We start from the raw sequence: 19,177 nt of genomic DNA on the forward strand, positions 1-19,177 counted from the left end.
TATTTTGTGGTGGTGTTAGTGCCAAACAGAGGTTACGAATGTGTGCGTGCTATTTCACCATAATGGCACGCACACAACTATACAATCCATTTCGGATGTCAAATGAGACGGAGAAGACGGTGTTGTATTCTGCTCGAGCCGCCAACGCGGAAATTTTTATTTTTCGTAGAATTCCTCCACTTCTTCAACATTCTGCTCTCCCAAGGGCGGTTTCTTCCTCCGGTGTTATTTCTGTTGAACGAAACAAACTAAGGAATAGAATTAGTGAATCGCTGTTATAAATGGTTATGATTTTGCACTACCACTTTGTTTACTTACCGATTCTAAGATCCGGCCAACGCATTCGTGGACGATCGAACTCCCCATCCGTTTCCCGAACCAGATCGCACATGAGCTGACACTGTTCCCGACTTGTTGATGGATCCTATTAGTTTCCGTTTAGACGCCATGAACATTTAAAATTCAACACACTCTTGAAGGAACAACACTTTACACTTTTTCACTCGACTGTTCTAGCGCTGGATGTTTCGAAGACTGAAAACTTCATCGCGTCGCGATTGACAGTTGGTGCGTGATGGCATTCATACAGACGACCTTTTTTATTCTCTACATGATTGACCGACATAAAGTGCACCAACACACATTCGGGTTGCTGTGCAGTGTGGGAATGCTACACGATCGGCTCCGCTATTGTAATGTGTCAGACTGAAAGGGAAGATGTGAAAGGGCAGATGTGACTTCTCCCCTAGCACACCGATTCATCATTAGAACGAGAAGGAAGACAAAGTGTGCAAGAGAAAGCTGACAGTTCTGGACTCGCGGGGGTAGGAATCTGTGGAAACGGGGCAATGTTGCATGTTGCCGTCAGTTGGGCTTTCACCCTCAGGCAACATATCAACTCCCAAAACCGAAGCAACGGCGGAACACCCTGCTACCAGGCGAGCAGAACACATCAGGAGGTTACAAGAGGACCGCAGAGGGGAGCGAGGCAGCAGAACGAGAAAGGCAGAACAGAACAGAAGAAAAAGGAACGAACGGAAAAAGGAACAAACGTTGTGGAAACGGCTTTTTTTTGCAAAGTTTCAAAACAAAGTTTAAAGCGGCATCGTATGAGCTTTCTACAGTCACTTTAACTATTTCATGAACTGCGGTGCTGCATCGGAATGAACGGAGCTGCTTTAATAGGAAAAGTAGCCGAATACTTCACAGAAAAGCACATCAAATTCAAATAGATTGGGATCAAATCAGAAACGAATCAAATCGATTCCCAATCGAATCGAATCTGAAGTGAATCCCAATTGAATCAAATCCTTGGAATCCGGTAAGGGATTCGAATCTGTGAAATCCGTCTAGTGATCGAGTCTTCAAATCTTCCAAATCCCGATTCTGCCAACTAGTGTTGGGAAAATCGATTTCCGGTTGGGATTCCAAACTTTCGATTCAAATCCATTTGGAGATCCGCCCAACCAACCATTTTGACAGCGTCCGTCATACCGTCCGCCTTCCGAACGGTGATGACGGAAGGAAGCTCTTTCTATGGATGCTTCCATAGCGGTTCGGCATGTCATGGCGGACATATATCAAAAAAATATGTGTGTAAGTGACTTCGAAAAAAAAATGCGCATTACCACATCTGTCGTTGTGTTGTGAGTTTCAGATTTTCTATCCTTTGCATTGTGTGTACAGAAGTGGGATACAGAAGTGTTTATGTACAACTTCTCTTTCACAAAGTAGAATCTTTTTATATGTTTGACGAGGCTGCTGCTGACGAGAAGTTGAACCTTGGACCTGAAAGATAAAGAAAAGTAAGTACTACCATGAGACTAACAGTGCTGTTATAATGTGAGGTGTTAATCGTGCTATATATATTTTCAGGATTGTGCCAGATACATATTGTGCGAAAGCGTCGGGCAGTGAAACAAGTGAACAGGCTATTCTTATTCATGTGTCGTGTTCAGTTGTAGCCTCAACAATCGTGCAGCGCGGCATCCACATCAGCTGCAGCGGATACATGTGCCCGGCGAATGGATTCCATTGCTCTTATGGACTCAGCAAGTGCCGTGCAAAATTCACCGCGGGTGTCCACATCAGCTGCAGCGGGTGCGCCTTTTCGGATGGATCCCATTGCTCTTCGTCGAAAACTGTTTACGTCTGCCTCGTGCTGTTAGGACATCGTGCCATCGTTGACAAATGTAAGTAAATGTATTTATTTTGTAGATAGTTTTCAGATATATTTATATATATCTGATATAATTATATATTTATGATACTGAGTAATAACCAAATATGTGATATCTGGACTGAAAGCCACAATAAATTTACCACAGGAAATGCTCGTTGCACTAGTAAGCTTACCGAAAGAAATGTCTGAACAACTCAGAATGAAATCCGAAAAGAACATATAATTAATCTAATAGAGAACAGGGTGCGTATTTCTCTTTTATTTACAACACATACTTAATATATTAAAGTATAAATATATTTACAACTAGAATTGTTAAATTTAAGTATGAAGTAAAGGAATGACTGATGCATTCCTTCAATTTTCTAAATTATTTCAATTATGTATTTAACTTAACAGCGCGAAAAAGACGATCAAAAGTCCAACAATCACGTACAGTATTGACCAAACTGAAAGATTTAAAAATAGTGCTGCAGTGCTTTCACTGCAGCTCCTTTACGATTGAGAAGAGGTGAAAGAAGCCTCCCGGCTCAAAACCTCTATAAATTATTAAATCATCAATCATCCTTTACGATTTTGTTGTTTAACCGTTTCACAACCTGACTCGTGCATGGTTCCTTCAGCTCTCGTACGTGAAGCTTTGCCAGATTGTCTCCGATCAGCAGGATTAGCTTTTGTTCAATCGGGTCAAGCTCTATCGCGGTCAACACGGTTGCTTCGGTTGTGTTACTTCGCCCAGGTTCATCAACAAGGGATCAGGACGGACAATGATACTAACCGTATCGCTTGCCGATAGTCTTTGCCCATCGTAGACCGTCAGCTTGAAAACGTACCTTCCCGTGACAATGTCCGTTAACTGAAAGCAAGCAACGAGGAATAATATATTAATACGCATTACAACAAAAGCCAACAAGGATCGTACCATATGCACTGGCTGTTGGTCCCTTCCATCGATGACGGCGCCGGTTGGCAAACTTACCGGTTCCCGTATCCAGAAATTGCTACCATTCAGCACGAGTACTTATCATATAGATTATCTTAAATAAAATGAGACGTTCTATGTAAGCATACAGAAAACTATCGAAACAGATAAACAGGCACATTATCCGCGTCACTATACAAATGTATTCACGTTCGTATCGCATATCGCACTACTAATTTATACTTACTAGAAGATTCACAAATGTTGCTCAGTCGGTTCATCCTTTTGGCATGCCACTTACACAGACTTCGTCGATGCCGGTTGGAAAAAGTTCTGCAAGATATTATTGAACAATTTGGACACTTAATATTTTTCCAGCTCACAAAAATAGACTGGTCTGTTTTGTTTGATAGAAAAAAAATGTTGTTAACCAACACAATCTCACAATCATTCGTTTGACATTCTCACCGTCCGGCATACCGATCGTCATAGTTCCTGAACGAGGGCAGTGTGAAAAGGAAAGGTTGTGATTCAGTCGCGTTGAACTCACTCTCGCACACCATGTTGTTCCGGACGCTGTCAAAATGGTTGGCTGGGCGGATCTCCGAATCCCAATCTGTCATACACCTTTTACCACTGTTTAGCGCGATGGCCAAGGCCTTTAGTGACACCGTCCAAAACATTAATACGGAACAAGGTGTATAAATATGGAAGGTGAATTTATGTCGCTTTGGAAGGGGTGCCATATTTGAGAAGAGTTATGTCAAAAGCCCAATCCTTTTCCGATACCCCCCCTCAAAACCCATATGAATACCCCAGAAGTGTTATGTCAAGTCATGAAATGTCATTTTACACTGGACGACTTCACCTTCTAATTTATACACCTTGAATACGGAACGGAAAATTCAAATCACGAAATGAAGCATCCACCTCTACAATCGACTCTTTGAACAAAAGCGCTCACAAAAGACTCGCAAAAATGACTGCCGCTAAAAGGTACGGCGAACGGTCTAAAGCTGGATTTAAACGTTACATATTAATCTGTGCAGATCTTTGACGTCTACAGATTTCCTTTGTTCTCTCGTACCCATCGTCTGTCAAACATCCCTCGAGATATCCCGAATATCTCGGGGATGTTGGAAATAGCTAAGGAAAGGCTGTAGACGTCAAACATCTGTGCAGATTAATATGTAACGTCTACGACTTGCTTAACTCGGGGTCCACACTACTGCGCGACGTCCCGTCACGAATCGCGACGTCGCCTGACAGGGGGCCGAACTCCATACAAAAAATCTGTCGCACAAATCGCGCTAGTGTAGAAACAGCGAAAAACGCGACATCGTGCTAGCTCTTGTCAAATGTCAATTCGAAACGTAAACAAACCGACAGCTGGACAAAACGTAAACAAACCGAATCACAAACGCGAGCAAAACGAGCAATATTCTTCACGAAACATCGGATTTTTCGTTGCACTACTTATTTTTAGGCTTCACAAATGTAATCCAGTTATCAAACTACGTTTTAATTGATATTTTTACCAAAGTTTTTTCGGGTGCCGAAACGTAAACAAACTGCTCTTCAACAAGTAGGAGATGACGGAGAAATATATACTTCCTACGGCGGGCCAAAATATCGTCGTTGTTTGTTTAAGTTTGTTTTCTCAGTGAATTTCAATTGTGGAAGCGCCAAACTCACTCAGGGTGCATAAAATACGTAGCTAAACAAATATCATGCATTACTACCTAAAAATTCAATAAAAAATTTTAGCCGAGTTTGCGCCCCAATGTGATACATATTTCCACATACTCTCGTACCTCTGTCGCGCTTGGCTTGCGCGATTGTTCTGCCGAAACTGGGCTACTTTTGAAACGGGACGTCGCGCTGTAGTGTGGACCTCGAGTAATAGGTGCGGCCAACACGCAAAGTGTGCTCCCATTATCTTACTCGGGGTCCACACTACAGCGCGACGTCCCGTCACGAAACGCGACATCGCCTGACAGGCGGCCGAACTCCATACAAAAAAAAATGTCGCACAAATCACGCTAGTGTAGAAACAGCGAAAAACGCGACGTCGCGCTAGCTCTTGTCAAATGTCAATTCGAAACGTAAACAAACCGACAGCTGGACAAAACGTAAACAAACCGAATCACAAACGCGAACAAAACGAGCAATATTCTTCACGAAACATGGGTTGTTAAGTTTGTTTGTTGTTTTGGGTACTCAACTCGATGACACGTGATAGGGTAGTTAGCCACACTTCACTTATAAACAGATTATCCATCTTTTACTTTTTGTGGAAACTGAAATAAGATCTTGTTTGCTTTGAAGGAAGCTTTTTGAGTTAACTGAAATAACAAAAACCAAAACAGCAGAGACTGACGCGTGCATAGAATGTCAGAAACTTTGCGCTTGCATTGACTGGCGACAGCATTGGTACCACAAAACGTGGCTACACGAACCGCAAAGATTTTGACGTAAACTTATACGGTTTTTGAGTTTGCGCTTGGAGTTTGCGGCTCGTGTAGCGGGGCTTTGCATTGCTTTAATGTATTGAATCATATGAGTAAAGAACAAAGCACGCTGCTATAAACCAGCTTCGAACGATTTTTCAAAACCGAGGCCTGCCTGTATTTGACATTATTCTTCTAATTATATTCAAACAACACGAACACTCCAGCGCTTTTTGAAAATTTTACAGAATAAGGCATTTAGTTAGTTTCAAGATCAAATATGACAGCGTTATTATTCAAATTGTATCCGTCGTGGGTCACTGAAACAGTGAAGCAAATCCTTTAGCTGTTTTTTCGCACTTCTCCGCCAGGATCGCTTTATCGCGACATGAACATGTTTGATGCTATGAAAACAATTTTACAAAAACCACCTCGGGCTATGATGGCTAATGTAATGTATTTGAAGCTAGATTGCAGCGACAGGTAAAGAAACAGGTCATTTACTTTCATTTTGAAGGAAATTACAATAAATCTAACGTATTTGAGACATTCAAGTCCTAAAGCCGCTGAACCATGACCCCATGAGAGCTGTTTTAATCACAGGTTCAGGTTTGCTTGACCACCACTAGCTCACCCTTTTCGCCGCTCGTTTTTGGCGCGACAAGGTGAATTCTCTCCCAAAATACGGGCGAAATATGCTCTTTCCCGGACGTGTTCGCTTCGATTCGGGTCTGTTCTACGAACCGGTAAACCGAACCGGGCCGGCAATGTGTCTGTACACGGATGCGCATGTGTTGATGCGCAGAATGCAAATGTGTTCGTGATCCGGTTCGTTCTCCACGAGAGAAAATTGTCTTCTCTTCGCTCGACGAAAGCTGGTTGAAAAACTAGAAATACGGTCAAAATGTAAAATGTTACTTGAGACAAAATTACGTGTCTTGAAAAGACCTTTCGTTTGAGGGGTCATTTGTGGGAATCGGTTGAGGAACTAAAAAGTTATGAGAGAATTGGCTTTTGTAACCTAAATTGGAAATCAACCTGATTTACCTTTTCGCCCCCTTGGGCGAAAACGTTCCCACCTGCGGTTTTTAGTAAAATCAAGAAACTATGGTAAAATCTACCTACAACAAAGTTGCGCGTCTTGAAAATACCTTTCATTTAAGGGGTCAATTGTGAAAATCGGTTGAAAGAATCAATAGTTATTAACAAATTTGTTATTTGCAAGTCAAGTCCTTGACTTTTGTCAAGTCTTCCAAATCCCGATTCTGCCAACTAAACGTCAGTCTGCCGTCGACCCGCGAGCGAACAAGACGCCTCTGGTGGTAGCGACTCGTCGTACATTCGTGGCAATCGTGTTCCCTTCGACGTTGTTTGTGCGAACCGTAACGTGTGTGTCAACAACGGGCAACAACAATTTTGAACCTTATCTTGAAACTTAAAGCGACTACGACGAAGACGACAACGGCGGTACAAAAGTACCTGACTCCTCGTCAGTGCATTGTGCGGATTCGATAGTGTGCACAAGGTACGATAAAGAGCGTCCATATTTGCAATTGTTTAACGTCGAGCCGTTCGTGCAACGTTTGCCAGTGGCAAAACTAGATGATGTCGATGGTTGGCTGTCGTGCGGAACCCGGTTTGGATTTGCTGTGCGAAGACAAACGCGAGAAGGTGGTATCGTGCACCGTAATTTCAGGCGGTGTTACTGATTGTCTATAAAACTTGTATGCGAATCGGAGTGCTGCAGTGCTGTGTGAATGGACAGGAATCGAATCGAAACAGAGCAGTTACTAACGTTCTAAGCAGTCGGCGCATATCCTGTGGCGACAGTTTGTCGATGAACCATTACAGTGGGGTGCATGTTTAGAGTGGTACCTGTTCTCTACGAAAGCTTATTGTAGGATCTACAGCTGCTCAACCGAGCCATAAATCGTACAGGATATTATACCAAGCAAGGATGCGACGACAAATTACCAATAGCAATCCACTGTGCTGGTGCTAAACAACGTGATTGGAGCGAACGAACTAGACTGCATCGGTAACCGGGAAGACCCGTTGTGCGGTGTGCGATTGCGTACCGTGCTATTGTTATTATTGCAAGCCACCCTTTAATGACTGAAAACAACTGCTTCGACTACACTGGCCCAATCCGGTGTCCGCGATTGGAGGCTCAAATAATCGACTGGCTTCCCCCAACGCTCGCCTGTGTGCCGTGAATTATTAGGATTATTTTATGTTGTGTTTGTGGTTTTTTTTCGCCTTTACGTCCATGCGTTACATTGAGTTCCCAACCGATTGGTCTGTAACAAACACCACCACCACCAGCTCCATCACCCGTTAAGCTGCCATTGTTCGGTCATTATCGTGTTGCACTTGCATCATAGTCCAAGCCTATTAAAAACCAACAACAGAATACGTTCACTCCCATCAGAAACAGGCATTTAAAATTGTTTTTCTGTACGGCCGATAGAAGGGTAGGAAAAGGGCTACAAGAACACGCACACACAGTAGTGTAACTGGCTGCGAAAACAGTGAGAATTGTTTCCATAGACAATATATGCAGCCATCGCCCATTGTGCATTGGAAATAAGAGTATTGCAACAAATTGTGACTCATAACGACGAAGGACACAGTGCAGGTCCAAAGTGCGCCAATGGAGGAGGCAAGTTTCATGCTGACGGAAATACCGGGCGGTTTCATATCGCATCGACCGCACACAATCGGCGGAGGTCCCCACCACCGTTTTGCACCCTACCCGGTGGTGCTGCACCAGCCGCACCTGCAACAGACCTCCGCAACGCCAGCGATTTACTCCATTCCAGCACACCATCTGTCGCACCATGTTCACCCGCATCACGCGCACGCCGGTCACCACGGAGCGCACCATGCGCACGCGGTACGCTCGGCTAACCGGCCCAAAAGTCCGGCCACACCGCCAACTCAGCCCGTCGAGGAGGGAACCACCATTGGCCACCTGTATCCGGAAATATTGGCGATAATCTTCGCCAAGCTCAGCGTGAGGGATCGTGGACGTGCGGCGCAGGTTTGCACTGTGTGGCGTGACGCAGCGTATGCCAAGAGCTGCTGGCGAGGGGTCGAAGCTAGTCTGCACCTGCGACGACCATCACCAACCCTCTTCGGCTCGTTGGTTAAGCGAGGCATCAAACACGTGCAGGTTCTATCGGTACGGCGTGCTCTGAAGGACATCGTTACTGGCGTGCCGAACCTGGAGTCGCTGAATCTGAGCGGATGCTACAACATTACGGATGTGGCCATTGGGCACGCGTTTGCCGTCGATCTGCCCAACCTTCGAGAGCTGAATCTTTCCCTCTGCAAGCAGGTGACGGATTCTAGCCTGGGCCGAATAACGCAGCACCTGAAGAACATTGAGGTGCTGGAACTCGGCGGCTGCAGTAACATCACTAATACGGGCCTGCTGCTTATCTCCTGGGGACTGAAGAAGCTGCGCCGTCTGAATCTGCGTTCCTGCTGGCACATCTCGGACCACGGCATTGGGCATCTGGCCGGGCTTAGCAAGGAAACGGCCGATGGTACGCCGGCCCTCGAACACCTCGGCCTACAGGACTGTCAACGACTGTCTGACGAGGCCCTACGACACATTGCCCAGGGGCTCACGTCGTTGCGGTCCATCAATCTGAGCTTCTGTGTATCCGTCACTGACAGTGGTCTGAAGCACTTGGCGCGCATGTCGCGCCTCGAGGAGCTGAATCTGCGCGCCTGTGATAATATCTCCGACATTGGTATGGCATACCTGACCGATGGCTGCAGCTCGATCTCAACGTTGGACGTTAGCTTCTGTGATAAGGTGGCTGACCAGGCCATGGTGCACATTTCCCAAGGGCTCTTTCAACTTCGATCCCTCAGTCTGAGCGCTTGCCAGATCACGGACGAGGGTCTCTCGCGCATCGCTAAGTCGCTGCACGATCTGGAAACGCTCAACATTGGCCAGTGCAGCCGCATCACCGACCGCGGGCTTGAGACGGTTGCCGAGGAGCTGCAGAACTTACGTGCCATCGATCTCTACGGCTGCACGAGGCTAACGTCGGGCGCGCTGGAAAGGATCAACAAACTACCGAGACTGTCCAAAGTGAACCTTGGCTTGTGGCATGTCCGGTGATGCGCTGTAGCGCACTAAATGCTTCAACCAGGAGCCCCAAAGGCCCGTGGCTATCGCGAATAGGGGAGTAGTTAGCGACCAAAGGGAGGACAACGATAGAGCAAATCAAAGGATGACATAAATTCGCGTCAGTACCATTCGGAGAAATACTAGCAATCATATTAGTAAAGCATTTAAAACGCAGCCTTAGGTTAATTAAAATGTTACGATCGTGCGTTCGTTTTTCGTTCCCTTTATTCTGTATGATTGTTTTATGTGACCTAATGTTGTTTTGTTGGAGTTATTTTTGTCATTTTATCAAAACAAACCAACCGTTGAAGCCAGCCGCTAGCTCTCTACTTTGTGTACAAGAATATGCGGTACACTTCAGAGGAGAGACAGCACGTCATGTGTGTTGCGATAAGGGCCATAAGTTTGAAGGAATATTTGTTACGTTGAAGGCTTTAAATGTAAAATAAAACCCCTAGTACAGATAAAACACACGAGCAGTACCAAAGGACTACTGTGTTCGTACAGTAGGAACAATAGGAAGGACCGTTGGTGGTATGCAGTCAAATGTTCCTCCTGTCGCGGCTACCCCTTCCACCTGCCCGTAGCTTGACGCTAACTCAAATAATGAAATGGTTCTGCTATAACCATGTAACAGCAACGCAGCCAAGAAGTATTTACTAAACGCCATCTTACGGTGAGGCAATGTGGAAAAAACTCTTATAGGCTATTGTCGTGGGTGGCTCGGTGGTGATGTAGAGATGTAGTAAACTACCAAACGCCATACGCAAAATACGACTAACAGGTTAGTTTAACATGTTAACCATCGCAGCTATGTATGACCGGCTAAAGAAAGCTCACCTTCAATCGGCATCGTGATAAGGAGCTTAATGTAAGTCAGCTAAAGAGATATCGTAAATTGCACTAAACCAGTCAACAGACGTTGCTGGTTTTAGTTTGTGTATTAAGGAAAAAAGTTATTAAGCAACAGTATAGAACGGAAAGTAGTGTGTAAGAATTGGCTATAGCGAAAGAGAAAAATAAACGAGATGAAATTGTAAATACACACAGGTTGTAGCAACGCGGAGTTTCTAAACAGCATAAGAAAAATTAGGGCAAGAGCAACAGCAGTAGCAACATACAATGCAGTAAGACGGGAAAATTAATCCGACATCCAGCGATTTCTTCTCCAAAGCGTTATCTCATAGTTTGTAGATAAAGTATGTTTTATGATTACGTAATACCGAAAAGACTCATTTGCGATGTGTTTTTGATCAGATTTGCATCGAAAAGACAAGGAAATACTGGAATTATTAAAACCAAATACTGAAATCAAACAGATTTTTAGTTTGTCTTGACTTTTATTGCAAAAATGAAAACAAATACCCTAGGTTCTTGAAGAAAGGTAAGTTTTTGGGGATTGTACATATATATACGAGGAGATGAGGCAATATGTACCTTACAATGGGAAATCGAATCTTGCAGTCGTGATAGATCTACCATAGTTGAAAAGTTCGGTTTTGTATCTTTTCAATGAACAAAACAGATAAGAACAACACAACAATTGTCAAAATTTATCAAGTTTTAACCCACAAATGTTAAATACTACTTTGATTTAAAGCCATTGTTGTCATCGCTTCTAAAATTGTAAAAAACTAAAGTGAAAGAATTGTACTTTCGCTTTTCACAGTATTTTCAAAATATATACAATATATTGTGTTGAATTGATTTTGTTGAGACCATGCTATATTGAAAATTAGGTTGTTAGTCCCCAACGTAAATTTTTCTACTCTACATCAAATGTACAGTACGGTACAATATTTACAATATTACGGTACATTGCAGCGTAGAAAAGAGTGATTTTGACAAGAATTTGGGGAATCCCAACAGAGACCGGAACCTCCCCTGTACGAGAGGACTGACTATCCACGTTACAACAGGGAAACAAGTCTCGTAAGCCCTTAACGGGCAGGCATGACCAACAGGTCGTTACGCCAAGAAGAAGACTTATAAAACATTGAAAATAACTATTTTTAACTAAAGCTTTGTCTTAAAATTCTTGTCAAGATCACTTTTGACAGTGTTTTATAAGTATTCAGCAGTATGATAATAGAAGAGATGTTACAGAATGAATCTGCTAAAATTTGAACTGTGTTTTATAATTGAAATATAGGAAAATATTTGGTTTACATTTTAAATTGCATTTTATTTACATTATATGAAGCCCTTTTAAACATACCATAAAACAAAATTGCAAATTCAACAGCTTTAAAAATGTAGGTGTTTTCCACCACACCGGTGCATATAATCTTACTTTCACCTATAAATCAATAAGTTGGGTATAGTTCAAACGTGGTGTGTGTGAACGGGGATGATTGTTTCCAAAAATGTATTACTGAAGAACGAGTTTATATTTTATACTTCACATGAAGGTCGCGGGGGGTCCGCGACAGCCGAGCGGTAGCGCCGGTTAGAAAATCGGCCCATGAGCGCCGGGGCTCAACACCTCGACGGCGTGGGTGCGAATCCCAAGCGAGACCGGACCCTCCCCGGTACGAGAGGACTGACTATCCACGTACAACAGGGAAACAAGTCTCGTAAGCCCTTAACGGGCAGGCATGACCAAGAGAATAAGAGGTCGTTACGCCAAGAAGAAGAAGAAGATGAAGAAAACCCTACGATGAATTGTGTTTAACAAATTGCTATGCTTATAACTATTTTAAAATTTGTATCCAATGTTTAGCTCAGATTTCATTCCTACTTGCTGTGAGAATAAAAAAAAATTGCTGTGCAAACAGCAACGATTGAAAACATTTCCTACTGTTGTTATAGTCCTTTATTAGTAATATATTACCATAGACACGGAATCTAAAATCCTTCTGTTGGGAATATATCATACATTTAAAAACAAGGTTCAAATAAGTCCCTAGCATGCAAATATCTCAAACGGAAAATATGAAATGATTCATGATGAAAAAAGTATTTTCGCAGCATTCCTATCTTCTTCTGAAGTTTTTATACTTCAAATTGTATTCACTTCATTGAACTAGAATAGACCTATAGCATTTTGTTTGCAAATCAAAAGTGTTGTAACCAAATCAACCCAACACTTGTTAACTTTCTTATAGTTAAGAGACACAATTGTGTATATTTTGTACCATTCATAGATTATTTCAACTTCAGCAAAGCAATCCAATAGAAAATGTTGGATGTTGAAACTCCTTCATTTAAGGTCCGCATGTACGTAAGAATCGAATTTTTCTTATTGCTTGGCACATCGGTTAACGTTGGTTTATCTTCTTTACTCAACACAATCTATGAAAACAACACAATGGCTTGAGCGTGAGTTGTTGTACTTGATATATTTTTAAATACTAAAGGAAGTGTTTTGAACCCACGGCAGCGTGCTGTATGTTGCACACCAAACACGGCCTCGTTAATCCACAAAAAAAAATTCCTCAACCTCGTTAACGTCCGAAAAATTGAAAACAATCGCGTTCTAGTGGATGCTTCAAACATGTGTTTTTTTGTGCTTTTGGTGCTCGTGGCTTTTCAGCAAACTTACTGCAGGTTCAAATTCTTGTTGCTCGAACAAAAAAAATGACATAGAGAACGCCGCTGTAAGACATCGCGTCACATAACTTTATTTTTGGCAACAAAACAGCAAGTGCAAGTTCTCCCTACCCGGAATCGGCCGACTCTGTGTAGGCGCCTCTTTTTGCTGGAATGTTTGATTATCATTTGTTGCAATTTATTTATTTCCTTTGGGTTTGTTTTCGATCTGCTGACATATATTTGGATGTGTAAACATATCTTGGACACATGCAACTTAGTGTCGCTTTTTAGGACAGCAAAAAAAAGGCCTCAATGCGTTGTTATTACAACGACAAAAATGTTGATGAGGAACAACCTTTCAAGGGTTTACTGTACATTTTTTTACACTACTAACGTAGGCAAACATACATTCTGTCCTGGATGGAAGTGGTCGACGACGGTGGCTTGCGCCTTGTCAATGTTGAAAAGTCCAAAAATATACAAAATTGTGTTAATCCTGATGCATCGGTTTGAAAATTGTTTCCAACAAGTCTTCTCAGGCACATCTTGCCACATGAAAAATATTTACCTGCTTATTCCTTTTTAAAATTTTCTTCGCATGTCAGTCCAGTTCAGTTTCTTTTGGATATTCCATACAGCGGGTTGCCGCTGGCCGGTATCGTATGTTATACCGTGTATTTCTTTGGATGTTTCTTCAAAGTATCTTTCCCATTTGGAAATTCGGCAATGGCGAGTTTTACTTTCAGCTCGCTGCGGGGTATAGACGAGGTTGCTGGGATCAAATAACCTACACAGCCTCATATCCATCCGCTGTCTCCTTCACCCGGCAGCCTCCCTCGACGACAATATTTCTCTTTTGCTCGCACTGCATGGCCAACCGCGGCCGGAGCCAAACTGGATTCTGGTTCGTGTTTCCGTTGCCTGTCATTCTGTTTGCTGCTTTTTTGCCTCTATTCTTGTGGAATGAATGAACGAAAAGGAACACCACGACGATCGGTTTTCTTGGCGTTTTTTCTCCAGCTCCTGCATTCTTTGGTGCTGCACACTTGGCTTGAATTTGAAAAAATGTACCTTCCCGGAGGTAGTGACGACCGGACGGACCCCGGTTTGGTTGGGCTCAAATTCACGGCCAATCCATTGTGCGTCCCTTTGCAGAGGCGGCTCCGTAGGTCCTAAAAGGTCTAGTCGGTGAAACAGGAGACCAACGCGAAGGATTTTTATTATTTAGATCTCGTTTTTCGGCCTTTCGTCTTGCTCTCCGCGGCCAGAACTAGCAGCCCGAGGCACAAAACCAGACTGGATCTCGCTCTCTACCGTATGTGTATATGTGTTTGACTACCTGTAGTCCTGTGGCAAAAGGAATAGGTCGGCAAAGACTCGCTCCGACTCGGGCATTGGCTGATGGGAAGCACTTTGAAAAGGTTTCGAATTCCCTCGTGCGTTTTGTTTCCTTTCGTGCCCCGTCATTCTCATGGTCCAAAATTCGAACCCAAAACTCTAAAATAAAGCCATACACGATAAGGGCAGCATCTTCTGCTTTCCATTACAAGAAAACAAAACCTGTTGGGGTTATAAAAATAATTTCGATAACCATGAACAAAAATTTAAAAATAACAGTTTTGCAATACCAATTGAAATTATTACTATTTGATCATGACAGGATATTAAAATGTTGCGAGCATAATCCATGATATTTTCCTTGTTGTAAAAAAATCATAGTTTGACCATGATTGCCATAAAATAAAGACTTTTTAACTAGTGCACCGTTTTTATTTTTTAAATTAAACAGAGTCTATTTCCAACTTCGTAACTCCTGTTTCTGTACATGTTCTATAAGTAGTTTTATGTTATCGTGAAATTGATGACTTGAAAATAAATTATAAAACAACCAAAACATACCTTTATTACATTTTCGGTCGCACTCTACAGATCACTAGCCTATAAGGCTGCCCATAAAACTTACTAGCGATACGGTATACTTTGAAAACGAGCATACGAACATATGACACATCAAATAAGAAAGTGCTATTGAAAGAAAGCTTTCCTCTGCGTAAAATACCTACAAGCAATATAAATGTTGTATAACTATGTAGTGAAGTTCTTTATAGTTCTTTCTTCCATCTCTTTCATCTGAGATCTGTTAATGTGTTTCTTTTTTTAATGGTACTATTAACACATGCAACATTTTCCAAGAAAAATCCTGAAAACCCTGAAAAATACAGTAAGAAATATGAAGTACAATTGACTCGAATACGCCGATACCAACGGAGAGGCTGAAATGAAACGCCTTTGGGAACTAGAGTGCACAAAGAACGGCTAAAAGAAGAACTCGTCATCCGAAAGAGTCCGAAAACAATCAAAATGCAACGTGATGCCGACGCCGAAGCGGATGCCGCATGAAAAACAAGAAGAATGTCTGGAAAATCGAAGAAAGAAGAAAAATAAAATCGAAATGCACACCGATGCACAAACACTAACACTTGCTGCAGCGTGTTTCCTTTCGGTTGGTGGCCGCATGCACAAGTGGAATGAAAGGATGACGATAAAAGTCCTACAAAAAGGAACGCCGAAATTCAGTATCGAAAAACCAACTTGAAAAAAAGCAAGCGGATGGGAAGAAAACAAAAAAGTGAACAGAAAGGAACAACAGAGAAAAAAAGCGATGGAAATTTCTTGATTTACCAGGAAAAGGTGATGTACCGAGAAGGATATTTGGTAAAGGTCCCGAAAGGCTCTCGTAGAGAACTTTGCATTGGCTTGATCTGTAGAATTTATGCGGTGTACATGATTTTTTAAGCTGGTGTGGATAAAAAAATGTGTATGTATAATGTTCAAACACAGAACTACAAAAATAGTAATTTTATTATTTTAATTTACAGAAATATATTACTTAGGTTGGAATTATCTTTGGTAGCATCTTATTGGTTTCATGATTAGACTAAATATCACGTTTATCACGCCTTTCATCGATACCTATTGCCCAGAAATCAATCGTAAGCATGCGATCATGTCCTCTTTATTTTAGAAAATATAGGAATTACTTAGTCCTTTCATCGATGTTTTATTTACTAATGAGCTTGTGGTTCTTCAATTTTTCTTCAAAACCTCTGATTTACGTTCCATGAAGTTCGCCCAAATTTTCCGACAGCACTGAAATATGCATTTACTAAAATTCTGGCGTGAATTCAAGTACAAAACTAACAAATGTATTTTTATTTGGTAGGATAACTATTCCCGATTTTCCCATTGAATTTGCATAATTAACATGTTTTCATCAGTATAGCGAAAATAAAAACCAGGTTTTTTCAATGGAAATTGTATTATACTTGTACACGAAGACTTTTTTACGGCGTTCAACACATGGTCTAAAACCAACTACCACAAAAATGAAATGGAAATTTGTCATGATCGAACAACTAATGACCAATCTGCTTATAGGTTTGTTGTGTTCGTAATATGTTTGTACCAACTTGGCATTTCCAATTTTAAATGATGAGTATCTTTAATATTTCGAAGGGATCGCTTTGTGGCTTCAAAAGGATAAGCCCCAGTGGCTACAATAAGTGGTCTGTTGGTAACAATTGCCGATTAGACAGAATGAGAAAGCATGATGATTCTGCTACCGGGGAGCTATATAGCGAATCATAAGTTCAATGGGGGATAGAAAAATGGGCCCACGAGCGCTCGGGGCTCACCACCTTGACGGCGTGGGTTCGAATCCCATCCGAGACCAGACCCTCCCCTGTACGAGAGAACTGACTTTCCACGTACACATAGGGTAAAAAGTCTCGTAAGCCCTTAACGGGGCAGGCATGACCAAGAAGTCGTTTCGCCAAGAAGAAGAGAAGAAGTTGTATCATTTTAACCAATAGTATTTGAGAAACTAATTGTTTACACTCCCACTTTGTTTTCCCTCCCAATTGAGATGTAGTTTAAAAGTTTAGTACATATCTAAAACCAATAAATCTCTGTTAATTTACGTTTTCCTGAAAGCTTGAAGAAACATTCCTATAATTGTTTTCATTTCTTAGAAATGATATAGGTTTCTCGTAGGAAAAATCGACTGAAACTGATTCTTACACCATAGGGATGGACCGTCTCAGGAAAACCGTCTCTTCCGGCCATCTTGATTAGACCAGGCCGCTATCCGCGACAAAGGTGTGATCAAAAGTCATCAAATACTGGTGGATGGAGTGAGTCCGAAGAAAAGTAAAAATGAGAAAGAACTTACAAACATCATACAATGCAAAGAAATATGCATGTGCAAGCGTCTTTCTGGTGCGTTGCGATGGATGAACGGACACCAGAATCCAATCCTGCGTGTTCTAAGGTTACTTTCCGACTGCGTGAGCTGGTCCATCGGTTTTGTCCGTGTGCGTCGATCGGTTGTAGTAAAGCGGTAGTATGGGAGGAAAAACTCAGAGTTTGAAAAGTGAAGACGATAAGTAGTAGTGGCCAGGATATTCTCAGTGGCATGAAATAGCCCACGAAAAACGCAACACCAGGCGAACGAAGGGGTTGAAAACACACCGGCATCGGCCATCCCAGGCAAGAAGTCCGGTATCGAAAAGAGATCCGGTAGCCCTGGCCCGTTAGTGGCTGGAAAGGCGGAAGAAAGCAGCACCCGGAGGACTAAGCTGGGTGTATGGCTAGAAAGCTATGCGAGCGGATCAAAGCGGGCTTTGGCTGGCAGGTTAGATGGACTACTGCGCTGGCTGCTAGTGGCCGGTTTGGATGGTTTGTACGGTTGGATCGGTTCTACCACCGGTCTGTAGGTAGACGATAGGGTGGAAGGAAACGGATGCAAGACTGAACGAAAGTGCGCTCGACAAGCTGGCCAGCAGCGTGCCGAGGGGCTCCATCCATGGGGGATCCGTTCGAAGCAACGTGCTCCGCAATGCAGCAGCCCTTTGCTGGAAGGTTTCAAATTTGAATACAACAAACCACCGTGCACCACACACTACCGCTGGCTGAGCACATACAACGCTCACACACATGGATACTCGCTGCGGCCGTGTACACAGAGCACCTACGCACACACATCCATGCACGTGCGCGGTTGGGCAGAAAGCAAGAGCACACAACACAGAATTTCATAAATGACAAGTTTTGCTTTAGAAATTTTAGCTGCCGCAGCCTGCTGGCGCAAGAGTAGGAGCAAAAGAACGACAATGGGCAGCGAGACGGAGCGAGAGCGCGCGAGACCGGGACGGGTGGATGTTAGCGGACATCGAGTGCAATAGAGATGGCGGTACGGAGCGCGCGGAGCCGTGTCGCGGAGCTACTCAGAAAGTATGGCGTTTCGAACGCCCGCTGTGTGCGTTGGTCGCAGACGGTACTTGTTGGAGCGAACGGTGCGCAGAAAGTAGCAAGAATCGACGCTGTATGCCGGTATGGAGGGAAAAATTCGATACTTTACCAGACGCGCCCGGCCCAGCATGCACCGGATTGAGGATTGCCGACCGGGCTAGGAGCGGAAATAAAGTACTTGCTTGGCCGGCGGCCCCTGCAGGAAGTGAGATGAGCGCCGTATCTCGAGCCTGCTACGGCAACCAGATACTTTCTGCGCCGAGTACGGCACCATAATGTGTGGCAATCATTGCGCATCGTGCAGCGTGGAAGAGAATTCGCTTCTTTCTGGTTCGTGCGAGGTACAGTCACTGCGCTCACCGTGGCTAGCACGCGATCTTACGGGATTCGTCCGGTGGGCCAGCATCGATGAGCGGTGCGAGTGTACATTACTTGTACTGCATCTATGGTGCTGCTTTGAAAATAACGTCAATTTTTAAAGGAATCTACATTAAAGTTCTGGATGAGAAGAGAGCACGAAACGCGCTTCGTAGCGAAGCGAACCCGACGAAGCCCGAGCCATCATCCCGTTGACGTGAGTTTGTATCAGAGGTTGGTAGCGGAGATGGAGGAGGAAGCGGTGTGTTGGCGAG

The 19,177-nt window shown here is 43.2% G+C and overlaps 1 protein-coding gene and 1 long non-coding RNA gene across 2 annotated transcripts; one reads left to right on the plus strand and one right to left on the minus strand.

The window, feature by feature from the left end:
* Nucleotides 1–2,752: 2,752 nt before the first annotated feature.
* LOC131265881 (uncharacterized) lies at nt 2,753–3,572 on the minus strand. The gene is made up of 3 exons (XR_009178306.1): nt 3,352–3,572; nt 3,105–3,219; nt 2,753–3,038 (listed from the first exon to the last, which is right to left on the minus strand). It is a non-coding gene; the product is annotated as an uncharacterized LOC131265881 (long non-coding RNA).
* Nucleotides 3,573–6,855: 3,283 nt separating this feature from the next.
* LOC131263514 (F-box/LRR-repeat protein 14) lies at nt 6,856–11,021 on the plus strand. The gene has a single exon (XM_058265723.1). It carries the CDS (start codon nt 8,208–8,210, stop codon nt 9,690–9,692), a length of 1,485 nt encoding a protein of 494 aa, XP_058121706.1. The 5' UTR covers nt 6,856–8,207; the 3' UTR covers nt 9,693–11,021.
* The last annotated feature ends 8,156 nt before the right edge of the window (nt 11,022–19,177 follow it).

This window comes from Anopheles coustani, chromosome 2 (genome assembly GCF_943734705.1).
Source record: "Anopheles coustani chromosome 2, idAnoCousDA_361_x.2, whole genome shotgun sequence".
Lineage (NCBI taxonomy): Eukaryota > Metazoa > Arthropoda > Insecta > Diptera > Culicidae > Anopheles > Anopheles coustani.

What these genes read in the sequence shown, in the direction of transcription:
- LOC131263514 (XM_058265723.1), top strand. Translation starts at nt 8,208, where the DNA reads ATGGAGGAGGCAAGTTTCATGCTGACGGAAATACCGGGCGGTTTCATA.